Source organism: Spermophilus citellus (assembly GCF_964194105.1).
Source record: "Spermophilus citellus genome assembly, chromosome: 1".
Taxonomy (NCBI): Eukaryota; Metazoa; Chordata; class Mammalia; order Rodentia; family Sciuridae; genus Spermophilus; species Spermophilus citellus.
In genome coordinates this window covers 185000223-185016220 of record NC_138182.1, presented here as the reverse complement: position 1 = coordinate 185016220, position 15998 = coordinate 185000223, and the positions used below count along the sequence as shown (strand labels likewise).

At 36.0% G+C, this 15998-nt stretch overlaps 1 protein-coding gene across 3 annotated transcripts in view; it reads right to left on the bottom strand.

Moving 5' to 3' along the window:
• The window catches only part of LARS1 (leucyl-tRNA synthetase 1), a 68542-nt gene that overhangs the window by 26086 nt on the left and 26458 nt on the right, over positions 1–15998 (bottom strand). For all 3 annotated transcript variants that reach the window (XM_081301773.1, XM_081301774.1, XM_081301775.1), the window contains 11 exons: positions 14599–14686; positions 14439–14515; positions 13791–13844; positions 12230–12370; positions 9399–9476; positions 5522–5607; positions 5360–5425; positions 5179–5261; positions 4636–4774; positions 4325–4537; positions 1524–1581 (listed from right to left, as the gene is read on the bottom strand). In XM_081301773.1, coding sequence (XP_081157899.1) covers positions 1524–1581; positions 4325–4537; positions 4636–4774; positions 5179–5261; positions 5360–5425; positions 5522–5607; positions 9399–9476; positions 12230–12370; positions 13791–13844; positions 14439–14515; positions 14599–14686 — 1083 coding nt within the window. The remainder of the gene's footprint in view (positions 1–1523; positions 1582–4324; positions 4538–4635; positions 4775–5178; positions 5262–5359; positions 5426–5521; positions 5608–9398; positions 9477–12229; positions 12371–13790; positions 13845–14438; positions 14516–14598; positions 14687–15998) is intronic.

Below are 15998 nucleotides of genomic sequence, written 5' to 3'. Positions count from 1 at the left end.
AGACATAGATACTAATACTCTTTTGCCACTACCTTTCACTGGTCATAATAAAATTCATTGGTTGTAACACATACAATATTTACTAATAATAAATAAATAATACTAGGCTGGGAGTATATAGTTCTGCAGCAGAATGCTTGCAAGGTTAAGGCCCTGGGTTTAATCCTCAGTAACACAAAACTTTGGGCCAGGCACAGTAGTGCCCACCTGTAATCCCAGCAGCTCGGGAGGCTAAGACAAGAGCGTCACAAGTTCAAAGTCAGTCTTGGCAACAGCGAAGCACTAAGCAACTCAGTCAGATCCTGTCGTTAAATAAAATACAAAATAGGGCTGTGGATGTGGCTCAGTGACCGAGAGCCCCTGAATTCAATCCCTGGTACACCGCCCCCCCCCCAAAAAAAAAACAAACTCTTGAATCATAAATAATACTTTTTTTTTTTTAATTGGAGATGCCTTTCTCTCTGCACAAAGGCATTAGAGGGGAAAATGAGGGTACTGTCAAGAAGTTTGCATAACCTCCTCTCAAGAATGCTAATTAATTATAGTCCTAAAAAAATTATAGTGCTATGTAACCTATAAAAGGGTCACACAAATTAATAGTGACAATAATGGGGGTGATAGTTTTTTTTTTTTTTTTCAATTTTCGGCATAGAGAATGATAATAGATTATCTAGGAAAAAGCATTAAGTGACACCTAGAAATCACATAAACTTCAAAATCTTGTTTTCTAATTTAGTGGTCAGAGTAAAAACAAAAAGCACTAAATCCCTTTCTCAAGTTATTGAGAAAGATCTTGCCAGGTGTGGTGACACACACCTGTAATCCCAGTGACTTGGGAGCCTGAGGGAGGAGGATCACAAATTCAAAGTCAGCCTCAGCAACTTACCAAGACCTTGTCTCAGAATAAAATACAAAGAAATGGGGATATGGCTCAGTGATTGAGCACCCTTGAGTTCAATCCCTAGTATCAAAAAAAAAAAAAAAAAAAGAGAGAGAGAGAGTTCTCATGGGAGTCACTATGCTAAGATCTTTATGCTTCTTGTCCCTATCTCCATCTCTTCCAGTCATGAATTGTCACCTTATGCCACTTTAAATACAAATAATATAACAAGTAAATATTCCTCTTCTTCCCTCAATGAAACTATCTATTTGCTCACTTTTATTTACCAGGGCATGGTGGCGCAAGTCTGTAATCCTAGCAATTCAAGAGGCTGAAACAGGAGGATTACAAATTTGGGACCAGCCTCAGCAATTTAGCAAGGACCTAAACAACTTAGTGAGACCCTGTCTCAAAATAAAAAATAAAATAGGCTGGAGATATGGCTCCCTGGTTAAGCACCCTGGGTTCAATCCCTGGTACCAGGGATTATTTATTACTGTATTTAATTTGTGATTATTATTGTATTTAATTTGTGCTGCCAGTCCTGAACTCTGATTGATTCATATTCCTATAAAAAGTACAACTTTCTAAATCTGAAAAGACTTCCAGGAATTTTAAACTTTCAAGAGGCAATAAGCCTTACCTTCTCAGAATTGAGGAGGAGATGTCCGTTTGCTCTCACAGCTGTAGGCCATTTGTCACTTCACAGGTAAATGTTTAAAGACAGAAAATGAAAATTAAAGAAAGATTATGGCTTATGTTTAAAATTTTGAGGTAAATTTTAATACTCATAAAAATTTGCTCAAATATACAGGATATTTACTATGGTCTGGCTTCTTTTGTGTCTGTTTTAAGGGATAGAACCCTGGGCTTTGTACATGCAAGGAAAGTATTCTACCACCCCTGCTGCTGTCCTGTATTTAACAAGAAATACATATAAACAACAAAGGACTAACTATAGAAATGGTGATGCACACATACAATAATATAACTATTTTAAAAATATGGGCAGGGCTATATGTATGAGTAGAAAAGATCCTAAATATATATTAAGTGGAAAAAAGAGAGAACAGCATATATAGCACAGTATCACTGAATAAATTTTAAATATAGGTAACTGGTGCCAGTATATACATAAACAATTTTTTTCCAGAAGAAATCAAGAGTTTGTTCCTTCAGCTACTTAAGGGACTAAAGAGAAAAATAAAAATACACCTGGATAAACATGGAAAAGGACAGAGGACTATCCTGGAGCACAAAGATTATGCAGATCCAGATTCTGGTCAGAACAGTACTACCAACTAAAAGTGATCAATTTTCAGAAGTACAGTGGTATAGGCACAGGGTTCAAAATTCACTATTACTGGGCTGGGGATGTGGCTCAAGCGATAGCACGCTCGCCTCGCATGCGTGCGGCCCGGGTTCGATCCTCAGCACCACATACCAACAAAGATGTTGTGTCCGCTGAGAACTAAAAAATAAATATTAAAAATTCTCTCTCTCTCTCACTCTCTCTCCTCTCTCTCTCTTTTAAAAAAAAAAACTCACTATTACTTTTTTACTTTATATACTCTCTGAATTTTCAAACTGTGTGTACATTTATTCATTCATTTTAAAAATGAGATCATGTGCTGGGTGCAGTGGCACACACCTGTAATGACAGAACTCGAGAAACTGAGGCAGGAGAATAACAAGATCAAAGACAGCCTCAGCAATTTAGCAAGACCCTGTCTCAAAATAACATATAAAAAGGGCTGGGGATGTGGCTCAGTGGTTAAGCACCCCCGGGTTCAATTCCTGGTACCAAAAAAAAAGAACAAATGAGATCATATGAGGCACAATGGGTAAAAGCAAGTTTCTGGGACCAGATTCCTGGGTTTGCATCTGGTTCTTCTACTTATTTAACTGGGTAGCTCTGGGTGAATTTTTGATCCCTCTTTGCCTCAAGTAAGGCTCCTTGTTTGTAAAATAAAGGTCCCTTGTTTGTAAATTAAGGATATCAGAGATCTGCCTCAAAAAATTGTAATGAGAATTAAAGCAGTTACTGAAAGTGATTAGAACAAGTGCCTGGCATAAGTACTTGATGTTATTACTTACCTGTAATTTTTTTTTTTTTTTTTAAAGAGAGAGTGAGAGAGGAGAGAGAGAGAATTGTTAATATTTATTTTTTAGTTCTCGGCAGACACAATATCTTTGTTGGTATGTGGTGCTGAGGATCGAACCCGGGCCGCACGCATGACAGGCGAGCGCGCTACCACTTGAGCCACATCCCCAGCCCCTTACCTGTAATTTTTTAAAAAATAAAAAATAAAAAAAAAATTGTGCAAAGATAAGATTCAATTTAATAGTAAATGCTACTCAAAGGGGCTGGGGCTATAGCTCAGGGGCAGAGCATTTGCCTAGCATGTATGAGGTACTGAGTTTGATCCTTAGCACCACATAAAAATAAACAAATAAAATAAAGGCATGTTGTCCATCCACAACTACTTTAAAAAAAAAAAAAAAGCACTACTCTAAGATACCCAGTTTCTTTTCTTTTCTCTTTTTTTTTTTTTTTTGGCACCAGGGATTGAATGTAGGGGCATTTAACCACTGAGCCACATCCCCAATCCTTTTTATATTTTATTTTGAGACAGGGTCTTGCTAAGTTGCTCAGGGCCTCACTAAGTTGCTAAGTCTGGCTCTGAACTCACAATCCTCCTGCCTCAGCCTCCCAAGCCACTGTAATTATAACTATGCGCTACCACACCTGGCTTCAATTTCCTTAAAAATATTTTTTAAATCAAAGAGTAAAATAATTGTATGACAAGTAGTATAAGAACCACATTAGATTTCAATCCTCTACTTTAAAAATCTTCCTTGCATTCCTGAGGGAAAAAAATAGAATGTCTTTCTAAATACAAGTTTTATGAGATTGTTTTGGCTTTATGAAATAAAATTTGGACAGACTGAATTGCTGCTTTCTTCAGATATTTGAAAGACGAGAGAAAAAAAAGCAGAGACACACCTGCATCAAGATAAAGGAGGACAGAAGGACCACCCCAGAGAACACAGTGTGTGTGGACCCAGATTCTGGTCAAAATAGTGCTACCAATTAATGCTGGAATCATGGAGCTCCCAACTCTAAAGGGGGGGGGTTCCTTCAAATTCTAATGTCTCAAATTGCCTTTAATTCCTACATCTAATGGATCAAATGAACTATACCTTCAGTGCCCCTGAAGTATAACATGTTTTGGTGGCCTAAGTTATATTTAGAAACCCTTGTTTTTAAATATAACAGATAAGAAGATGTATGCTTTCTGCTTTATTGTACATTTAATAAGAAAAAAATTTTATTGTCAAGTCTAGCTGTCCTCTCCACAAAAATGTATTAGGATACTTGAAATTACAAGACACCCTTATTGACAATCAATAAATCTAGTCCACATGTATTTTAGCATTCACCTTTGTTCCGGCCACATAGCCACATGATTATAAAGGTAATATGAAAGATGATTTGGAATAAGATCCTTGCCAGATACTCGAAGATCCACAGGATACCAGAACTCAAACTCCTGCTTTAACTGATCTAATTTTTCCTTTGGGATCTGAGTCTTAGGAAATGGTGCATCCTTGAAGAAAATATAATCCCAAACTTCCTTAGTCATCTGTTGTGCACTGTATTAAAACAAAAATAATGTAAATCAAACATGTAAATCAAAAGATTTCAATGCTTGCTAATGAAATATACTCCTTTCCCTTAACTATTTACCAACCTGATACCCAGTGGAGATTCTGCCTGTCCACGCAAGTTGCCCCCCTGCAACAGGTGTGCAACTGTGTAAAATGCCATGTAAATAGTAGAATCAGAAAGTGATTCAATTAGCCACTGTTCATCCCAAGGCAGACGAGTGCCTGAAAAATAAAAAAGAAAATTCATGGATCAGGAATCTAAGACACTTCACCTATGGAATCTACATTTTCAAGAGGGTTACAGCAAAACTATTTACAAAACTATTTACTTACAAAGTTCTTAAATTCTACTTAAATAACTAATACAAATAACACACTAGATAAGAACAAAACAAGTGACGCTCTAGAGTCTATCAAAAAGTCACACCATAAAAGCTTTATGTGTTAGAGAGGACATATTTCTACCACCAGGTAGATGGCCAGGGATCACACCCTAGTTTCCCTCACCCTCCAACCAAAACCTGTCACTTTTAATTCAGAAAACACAAGGGGCAGGGGGTGTAAAATGTGTATTTGTTGTATAACTGGCAAAGTCATTCAAATAGAAATGTTTGAAAATTGCTTACCTAAACCATAAGTTCTGGAACAAGCATGTTCTTGTAGCCAACCTAAGGAAGCTTCAAAGTTCCTCCTGGTCTCCTCACAGAATCTAGAAAGAACAAAAGACAAAGTGTCTCTGCATCATCATCTTCCATGTTTCTCAGTTTCTCATCACCATTCCTCTCTCATCATTTTCTCCCATCTTACGTTTCCATGTTCTTCAAGCATTGGGATGTCTGTTTTTTCCAGTTCTCATCACCATAATCCAAGTACCTGGGTGGACAAATTGATTGATTTTTTTTTTTTTTTTTTTAAGTCAGAGGTGAGCAAAGTGACTAATGGAATTTTCTTGCCATAAGAGAGACTAACCACTGGTCACACAGAGCCACGACACATTCATCAGAAGACCTGGACATCACTTGTTTCTCTGGTTCCATGTAAATAAATGCATCTCCCTAATGAAAGTAAGCAAAAATATATCAAGTATTACATCAAATTAATCTCTACTACTTGAGGATGAAAACAGTACTTTTTAAAAAATACTACACTAGTAACCAAAACCCATCTTTTATTGTCTTCCCTCTTCCCAAAGTTGAAGCTATCTTTCCGTCTATGAAATATCTGCTTTGGAAAGACCCATTTTCATCAAGCCTATCTTTCCCTAGCTGCTTTTCAGAGAAAAACAAAAAAGTTTTTAGTAGTTTTTTATCCTGTGATTTAATAGTTAGGCTGCTAGTGATAGCTCTTTATCCTTGTTATAAAAATATTAAGAAGGGCTGGGGATGAGGCTCAAGCGGTAGCGCGCTCGCCTGGCATGCTTGCGGCCCAGGTTCGATCCTCAGCACCACATACAAACAAAGATGTTGTGTCCGCCAATAACTAAAAAATAAATATTAAAAAAAATCTCTCTCTCTCTCTCTCTTTAAAAAATAAATAAATAAATAAAAATATTAAGAAAATAGGAGGGCCAGGGTTGTGGTTCAGTGGTAGAGAGCTTGCCTAGCACATGTGAGGCACTGGGTTCAATCCTCAACAGCACCAAATAAATAAATAAAGGTATTGTATGCATCTACAACTAAAAAAAAAAAAAAATTTAAAGAAAATATGAAATTAAATACATGGAACTACTGTTGTGTTTTGTTTCTTTTAAGAACACAAAGAATAAACAATTTTCATAGTAATAACATCTCCAGTTTTTTACTGAAGATGTTATTACCATGAAAATTTCCCACAAGGGACTGGGATTGTAGCTCAATGTAGAGCTCTTGATGTGTGAGAAACTGGGTTTGATCCGCTGTACAAACAAATAAAATAAAGGCCCATCAACGACTAATTTTTTTTTTTAATTCCCACAATTTTGGGGGGGGGTGGGCGGGCAGGGAATGGGAAGTAAAATATATATTTTTCTTTTTTTCCAGTCACAGGGATTGAACTCTACCACTGAGTGATAGCCCCAGTCCCAGTATCTCTTAATGTCTATTGTTCTAAACATTTCAAGCTAGCATAATTTAAATAAATCTAGTATTATTATTCCTAAAATTACTCACTACTCTGTGTTTTTAATGTAATTCTTCATGCTGAAATTAAACAGCTGAGATTTGTGGCTTAAAGATGATGGTTTAGGGGCTAGAGTTATGGCTCAGTAGTGGAGTGCTCACCAAGCACACTGGGTTTGATCCTCAGCACCACATAAAAATAAATAAATAAAATAAAAGTATTGTGTCCAACTACAACTAAAAATATATATATTTTAAAAAATTAAAGATGATGGTTTAAAAATAGACATTTAATTCCCTTTCAAAATTAATAAACAATGACAAAGAATGTTTTGGATTTTTTTTCCTTTTTTTTTTTTTTAATGGTAAGTATCTACAAAGACAAGAAGGGAAAAAGACAAAATATCAATCAAATTTTGGAAGCCAGTTGGGCACAGTGGCACACACCTGTTATTCCAGAGCTCAGGAGGCTGAGACAGGAAGATCGAAAGTTCAAAGCCAGCCTCAACAATGGCGTGGCCCTAAGCAACTCAGTGAGACCCTGTCTCTAAATAAAATACAAAATAGGGCTGGCGATGTGGCTCAGAGGCCAAGTGCCCCTGAGTTCAATCTCAAAAACAAACAAACAAACAAAAAATTGGAAGCCAAAAGCAGGATGAGTAACATTCTTTTAGCAGAAATAAGAAAGTCAGCTGGGGCTGGGGATGTGGCTCAAGCGGTAGCGCACTCGCCTGGCATGCGTGCGGCCCGGGTTCCATCCTCAGCACCACATACCAACAAAGATGTTGTGTCCGCCGAGAACTAAAAAATATTAAAAATTCTCTCTCTCTCTCTCTCTCTCTCTCTCTCTCTCTCTCTCTCTCTCTCTCTCTCCTCTCTCACTCTCTCTTTAAAAAAAATAAATAAATAAATAAATAAATAAATAAATAAATAAAAGAAAGCTAAATCCTAAGCCACCAGTAGAAAAAACTGAAAACCGGTTCAGTGTGCATTATAGGACTTCCAAAAGACTCAGGAATTAGTGGTATGAAATAGTTTTGGAAGTGGAAATAAGATAAGGCTTAAAAGAAAAAGCTTTTTAAAAAGAGATTAGAACTACAGATATCCTAATTTCACACTATGCAGACAGATAACTGTCTCTTCCTATGACATTATACTCAAAAAAAGGATAATTTAACATTAATAAATAAATAAAAACAATTACTAACCTCATGGAAAACTGAAAATTGGAGAACAAAATTCTCACTATACTACAACGGATTAGCCATGTCTCAAAAGTGTAAAAAATGGCTACTGATCTAACATAAATTATAATAAAACTCTATAGGGAAAATGAGGGATGAAGAAGTATATACAGGGCTGGGAATGTGGCTCAGGCGGTAGCACGCTCGTCTGGCATGCATGCGGCCCGGGTTCGATCCTCAGCACCACATACCAACAAAGATGTTGTGTCCGCTGAGAACTAAAAAATAAATATTAAAAATTCTCTCTCTCTCCCCTCTCTCACGCTCTCTTTAAAAAAAAAAAAAAAGTATATACAAATGTGTGACATTAGAAAATACACAGGTGGAGCCGGGTACAGTGGTGCACGCCTGTAATCCCAGCAGCATGGGAAACTGAAAAGGGAGGATGGCAAGTTCAAAGCCAGCCTCAGCAATGCGCAGGCAAGAAGCAACTCTAAGACCCTGTCTCTAAATAAAATACAAAATAGGGCTGGGGATGTGGCTCAGTGGTCAAGTGCCCCTGAGTTCAATCCCCAGTACATTAAAAAAAATACACAGGAGGGGGGGCTGGAAGGGGGATATTGAATTAAGTGTCGGATAACTAATCCTGAAAATTTATATTACAATAATTTAGATAAGAGACCAATTAGAGAGGTAGAGATCAATACTAAAGTAAAATAGTTGAAAGTGGTCCCCTCCAAGGAAGAGAAATTAAGAGAATGTACAAAGAGAAAACTATTGCTTTTTTAATTTTAATATGCCTAATAGACCATTGTCTTTCTGTATTATGGGCATATATAACTGACAAAAATTAAAATTTAAAGATATGGGGCTGGAACTGTGGCTCAGTAGTACAGCGCCAGCCTAGTATGTATGAGGTGCTGGGTTCAATCCTCCACACCACATAAAAATAAATATACAAAATAAAGACATGTGTCCATCTACAACTAAAAAAAAAAAATTAAAGATATGAAAAGTCACAAAAAAATTAATTCTGGGTAATTTGCATAGGAAACCAAAACAGTTTCAACAAAAATTAGAAGTGAAGGAAGGATGAAAGTAAAAGGAAAATACTAGAAAAAGAGACCTTCTGTACCAGTTTCTAAAACAGACATTGCCAGAATGTCTCGAGGAAGTTCTCTGTGTGTGCTTCTGCACACATCAGCATTAGAACTCTACCTTCCCTTCATCCACAGGAAGGAAAGTAAAAGTTAAATGAAGTTAAGTGAATTGCTTAAGAAGGCCTATATTCTTTGGAACTGGGGTTGTGGCTCAGCAACAGAGTGCTCACCTAGCACATGCAAGACCCTGGGTTGGATCCTCAACACCACATAAAAATAAATAAAGGTATTGTGTCCAACTACAACTAAAAAAGTAAATTAAAAAAATAAGGCTTATATCCTGTCATAAAATTATATGATATCTTTAACATAGCTCAACTATGGAACCCACCGCTAATCACACAGTTAAGTCTACTCATTAAGAGCTCTTCCAAAACAACTAATCAGAGGATAACCTGTTACATACATTGTCAATCATCTTTTTCTGAATAGTCTTCTTTACATCTTGGACCTTCTGTCCTTTAAAACCATCTACCAACATTACCTAAAAGGATGAGAAAGGGGTTTAAAAAAAACACATATAAAAACAACTAAAATTGGCTTCACGTTTTTCTCTCAAATAACTAAGATAGCTATTATACCATGAAGGAATACTCAACTTCCACTTCTCAGGTTTCTACAGGAAAAAGATTCTGCTATACTAACTCATAAGCTCCATTTGCACTTCTTTCCAATATTGCCTGCTACAGACCTGGTGTAGGCCTGCTATTTTTCAATTACACCTTTTACACAAAGGGGAAATTAATTCTAGAGAAAAAATATCAACTGACTCGTTGTTGACACAGATTTAAGTTAGATTTTGGTGTTTGATATGACTCTAGATCTCTCTCAAATAGTTTCTATGTTCGGTGTAAATTGAACTTCTAGTCTTCCAACATATCAAAATGCTTCATTATCTATTTAAATAAAGGCATTGTGTGTTTATTTAAAGGCATTTGTCATTATGAAGTTATATTTAATGAGTATCACATGGCATGATTAAGAACACAAAACCTGAAGCTAGGGTGCCTAGTCTAAATCCCAGTCCTAACAAACACTGTTTACCTGGCTGATCTTAAGTAAATTACTTAACCTCTTTATGCCTCGATTTCCTCATCTGTAAAATGGAGTAATAACACCTACAATTCACAGATTTTAAAAATTTTAAAAGTTCACATAAAAATACTATGTCAGCATTAGCCCTTATCATCTACCAAAATATAAATGTTACTTGAGAAGAAAAGACATATAACTAATTCTTGGCCACCTAGGAAGATGAAAGAATGATAAGAATAAAATAGTTTTCATCAATTTCCTTAAAATCTTCATTTTGATCTCAAGTAACCACTGACTCAGCTGGATTTTCACTTTCCCTAGCCTAGTTTTCTTTTCATGCAAATCTAAGACACATGAACAAACATAAAAAGAGTGATTCAGAACAAATTTGTTTTGCTCACTTGGCATGTAGGAAGCAATAACAAGAAAATTAATGACCTGAATGAAACTGCTTATGTGAAATATGAATCCTTGAACTAAAAGCAAAAGAAGATATTCTCTATGCAATAAACTTTTGGAATTTAATGCATAATTTATTTTTTCTTTTTTTTTTTTTTCAGTTCTGGGATCAAATCCAGGAGCACTCTACCTCTAAGCTATATCTCCAGTCCTTTCTATCTTGTTCTGAGACAGGGTCTCACTAAATTTCCGAATCTGGTCTCAAATTTCCAATCCTCCTGCCTCAGTCATCTGAGTCACTGAGATTACAGGTGTGCACCACCATGCTCAGCTATGAACTAATTTTAAATATCTTCTCAAGAAGTTCATTTCTTAGGGCTGGGGATATAGCTTAGTTGGTAAAATGCCAGCCCCACATGCACAAAACCCTGGGTTCAAACCCTAGCACCACAAAAGGAAAAAAAAAAAAAAAAGAAATTCATTTCTTAGTTTGGTGCAGTGGCGCACACCTGTAATCCCAACAACTCAGGAGGCTAAAACAGGAGGATCACAAGTTCAAAGCCAGTCTCATCAACTTAGCAAGGCCCTAAGCAGCTTAGCAAGACTGTCTCTAAATAAAAAATAAAGGGAGACTGAGGTTGTGGCTCAGTGGTAGAGTGCTCACCTAGCATGCCTGAGACACTAGGTTTGATCCTCAACACATAAAAATAAAATATTGTGTCCACCTAAAACTAAATATTTAAAATAATAATAATAATAATAATAAAGGCCTGGGAATATGGCTCAGTGGTTAAGCACAACTGGGTTCAATTCCTAATACCAAAAAACTGTAAACCCAGCCACTCCATGAACAAAGGAGGATCACCAGTTCAAGACAAGCCTGGGCAACTTCCTGTCTCAAAATAAATAATAAAAAGGTTGGGGATGTAGCTCAATAGTAGAGTGCAGCTAGGTTTAATCCCCAGTACCACAAAAAAAAAAAAAAAAAAAAATAAGAAAGAACATCTTTTTTGTTGGTCAGTTTCTTTTTTGGTACTGGGAATTGAACACAAGGGCGCTTTACCACTGAGCTACATTCCCAATCCTTTTTATTTTGTATTTTGAGACGGTACCACTAAGTTGCTCAGGTCTCACTAATTTGCTGATGCTGGCCTCAAACTTTCCAACCTCCTGTCTTAGTCTCCTGAATCAATGGGATTACATACATAAACCAATGCACCTGGCTGAGAAATTCTTTTTTTTTTTTTTTTTTTGTACTGGAGATTGAACCCAGGAGAGCCATTTCCCGAGCCCTTTTTTTTGCATTTTTATTAGAGACAGAGTCATGCTAAGTTGCTTAGAGCCTTGCTAAATTGCTGAGGCTGGCTTTGAACTCACAATCCTCCTGCCTCAGCCTCCCAAGCTGCTGGAATTACAGGTGTGCACCACCATACCAGCTGAGAAATTCATTTCATAGAGATTTACAGAAGGCAAATATATATATAAAATCTGAAACTATTTCTGAATACAAGGCAAAATAAAAAATAGAAATTTAGGCTGGAGTTGTAGTTTAGTGGTAGAGTACTTGCCTAATTATGTGTGAAGCACTGGGTTTGATTCTCAGCACCACATATAAATAATTAAAAAATAAAATCCATCAACAACTTAAAAAAATTTTTTAAATAGAAATAGAACATAATCTTATATCAATGCTCTCAAATCAATGTACTGCTGAAACTACACTGAATATTTTTTCCAACATCTTTAAGAAAAATCACAGGGCATGAAATAAATCTATTAAAAATAATAAAAAGTATCACTTACACCTTCATAAAATCCTTTTAGATACAATTTCTCCTTTGCTTCTGCAAGTTTTTCTCGGTCATTCTGGCTCTGAATTTTCAACTCATCACAAATAGTTGCAGCAGAAAGATTTCCAAAACCTGGGACTTCAATGACTGGCACCTGCAAAGAGAAACGTCAAAAACTTATTTTTATACTGAATGAACAAAAAGCACTATGGGCAAAGTCCTTTTTTCATTTAATGTCCCATGAAGTGTTATTTCAGATTTTATATCATATGACAGTGACACACATTAAATAATCATAAAGTGACTAACTTCTAGATGTGAATTTGTCCTCCTTCCCACAAAAACCAAACTCTGGACAGGTATGGTGGCACACACCTGTAATCCCAGCTATTTGGGAGGCTGAGGAAGGAAGATTGCCAAGTTCAATGCCAGACTTAGCAAGTTAGTAAGACTTTCTCAAAAAAAAAAAAAAAAATTTTTTCAAAAAGGGCTGAGGATATAGCTCAGTGGTAGAGTGCTCCTTGGTTCAATCCCCAGTACCACACACTCTAAAAAAAGAAATTAAATTATGTATTAACCCCCCACAATGTCCTTCAACTACCAAACTATCATAGTTCTTAACTCTCCACTGGTGTACAGTTAACTAAATAATTAACATTGAAACTAGCAAAACAACATTTACAACTATTTTTGTGGATGTTCTTGCTTTTGGTTTATATTAAATTTTCTGGATTCTTCAAGAAAGTTATTTGAGAGTAATTTAAATTTTTTTCTTCTGCAAGCACTAACATGTAAGCACAAATAAAAGGGTTGCAGGATTTGATTAAGGTTATTATGGTCACAAAAAATATTCATGAGTAAGCTGGGTGTGGTGGCGCATGATTGTAATCCCAGTGGCTTGGATAGGATGAGGCAGGACAATCACAAGTTCAAAGCCAGCCTCAGCAACTTAGTGTGGCCCTAAGCAACTCAGTGAGACCCTGTCTCTAAATACAATATAAAAAAGGGCTGGGGATGCAGCTCAGTGGTTAAGTGCCCTGAGTTCAATCCCTGGTACCAAAAAAATTAAAATAAAAATATTAATGAGTAATATGGTGAATTTTGCCTTTAAAAGCCAGGGAATTCATCATAAGACAACAGGCTACTACTAAATTGCTGATACTAAAAAGCTATTTGTTCCACAGCAGCTCGGGAGGCTGAGACAGGAAAATCACAAGTATAAAGCCAGCCTCAACAACTTAGCAAGGCCCTAAGCAACCTATCGAGACCCTGTCTCTAAATAAAATATTTTTAAACAAAGGCCAGGGATATGGCTCAGTGGTTTTAAAAGAAAAAAAAAAAAAGCTATTTGTTTCATATATGCCAGTGACATGTGATGAGAAAATGCTTATTGTTAGCCTTTCTCTTGCTAGTATCTGTCACAGAAGATATTAAAGTGAGTAAATCCTTAAGGAAATTCCCATCCACATTTTCATACTTCACCAATTATTTTAGCTTTGTTACAAGGAAAACTTTTGTTCTTATATTCTCTAACCAAAAAAAATAAAAGAATGTGATTGTGTCCATGTACTCACCGGCTCAAATGGCAAGACCATGTCATCTCTAATTCCGTATTTTGTTCGTAAGGCCTACAAAAAAAATTCATAAACTAACACTAGTGATCAATACTTCACTAATACAATCATTAAGAGAAGCAATCTCCAAATGTTTTTAAACTATTATTTGTTCTCTCCATACAGAACAATTTTTTTAACTTTACTAAATACATCAAGAAGGAATCTGTAACTTTTAAAATTGAATAGCTTACATTACAGTAAATGCCTTAAATGATGAAACTCTACAGTCAAATGCAAAAACGTACATAGACATGCTCACATATAATTAAAGTCACATTGTTATTTGCAATAAAAATATGAATATAAAAAACTTTTTCCAAATTCTATGAAACACTATATTCAAAATTCCAACCACTGAAAATACTTAAACATTAAAAACATGGGTTAGAATCAGTTTAAAGATAAATGCAGGTCTGGGGATATAGCTCAGTTGGTAGAGTGCTTGCCTAGCATGCACAAGGACCTGGGTTCAAACCTCAGCACGACCCAAAAAAAAAACAAAAGATAAATGCGCATCTTTTTAGCCTTTTCTCATACCATAGTTCAGAAGTATATAATACATGAGATGGTAAAGAGGAAATAAGAACATAAAACTCAGATACTTACTTGTTTTTTCTTCAAATCTCTGAGGGCAGCAATATCATCGGGGGAATCAGATGGAACACTTGTGACCACACCCGTACCTTATTTTAAAAAAGTGTAGAATTAACTAATACAACCAGAATGTGATTACCAAAGTATTTCTAGAAATAAATGCACTCTTTACCTTTATCCTCCTTAATGGTGAGCATTGGAAGAACATAAATCACCTTATAGGATGTTAAGGGTGCAGAAAGTGATGCACCAAGAATTTCCTACATATGAAAAAGACCAAAATAAACATTAAAGAAATTTATTGTGACCATTAGAATTTAAAACAGTATTAATGTTTTAAGCCAAAGGAGCTAGTAATGAAAAATACACAGGAATAAGCTCATTAGATTCATTGTTGCACGACATAATGAGTATAGTTAATAAAAATACATTGTTATCCTTGAAAACCACTAAAAGATTTTAAGTACTCTCATAACAAAATGTCAGGTAATACATTTGTTAATGAGCTTGATTTGCCCATTGTACAATGCATACATATTTCAAAACATCATTTTGTGCACCACAAACATGTACAATTTTATCCATTAAAAAAATAAGCCAGGCACAGTGGTGCATGCCTGTAATCCTAGGGGCTCAGGAGGCTGAGGCAGGAGGATAACAAGTTCAAAGCCAGCCTCAGCAACTTAGCAAGGCACTAACAACTTAGTGAGACCCTGTCTTAAAAATTTTAAAAAGGCTGGGGATGTAGCTGAGTGGTTCAGCACCCCTGGGTTCAATCCCCCATACTAAAATAAATAAATAAACAAATACAGAGCAACATCTATAGGGTCCTCTCCTTGCCCTGTGGGACCTCTCTCTCTCTTCTTTTCACTTGAATAAATCTACTCTAAAAATGAATAAATAAAATAGAGTATACATAAAAATAAGAAATAAAATGCAACTCAATTCTTTTATATCTACTAAAGATAATTTTAAATAATGATACTATCTAAACCAAGCAATGTTATGCTGAATACATTGGTTATGATAATGCACTCCTTTGAAGAAAATAGAGGAATCCATTGCAAGAGCCACAAAAACATTAATGAAACTCAGATCCAGTGAAAAGAATTATTTTTTGAGGAACACACTGAATGCTGAGTCAATAATATTAGGAAAACCTGGAAACCACACAAGTTTTCAAAGACAGAAAAATCATGTAATAAAATATGGTACATAGCCAGGCATGGTGGTGCATGCCTATAATCCCAGCAGCTTGGGAGGCTGATTACAGGAGGATCATGAGTTCAAAGCCAGCCTCAGCAATGGCAAGGCTCTAAGCAACTCAGTGAGACCCTATTTCTAAATAAATTAAAAATAGGGCTGGGGAGGTGGCTAGTGGTTGAGTACTTCTGAGTTCAATCCCTGATACCCAAAAAAAAAAAAAGGTACATCAATAAGAAAGAACGTTATACTTTCATTTAAAATAATTGTAGGCGTAACTGTGGCACATGGCTGTAATCCCAGCTGCTCAAGAGGTTGGGGCAGGAGGATCACAAATTCAAGGTCAGTCTGTACAATTTAGCAACATCC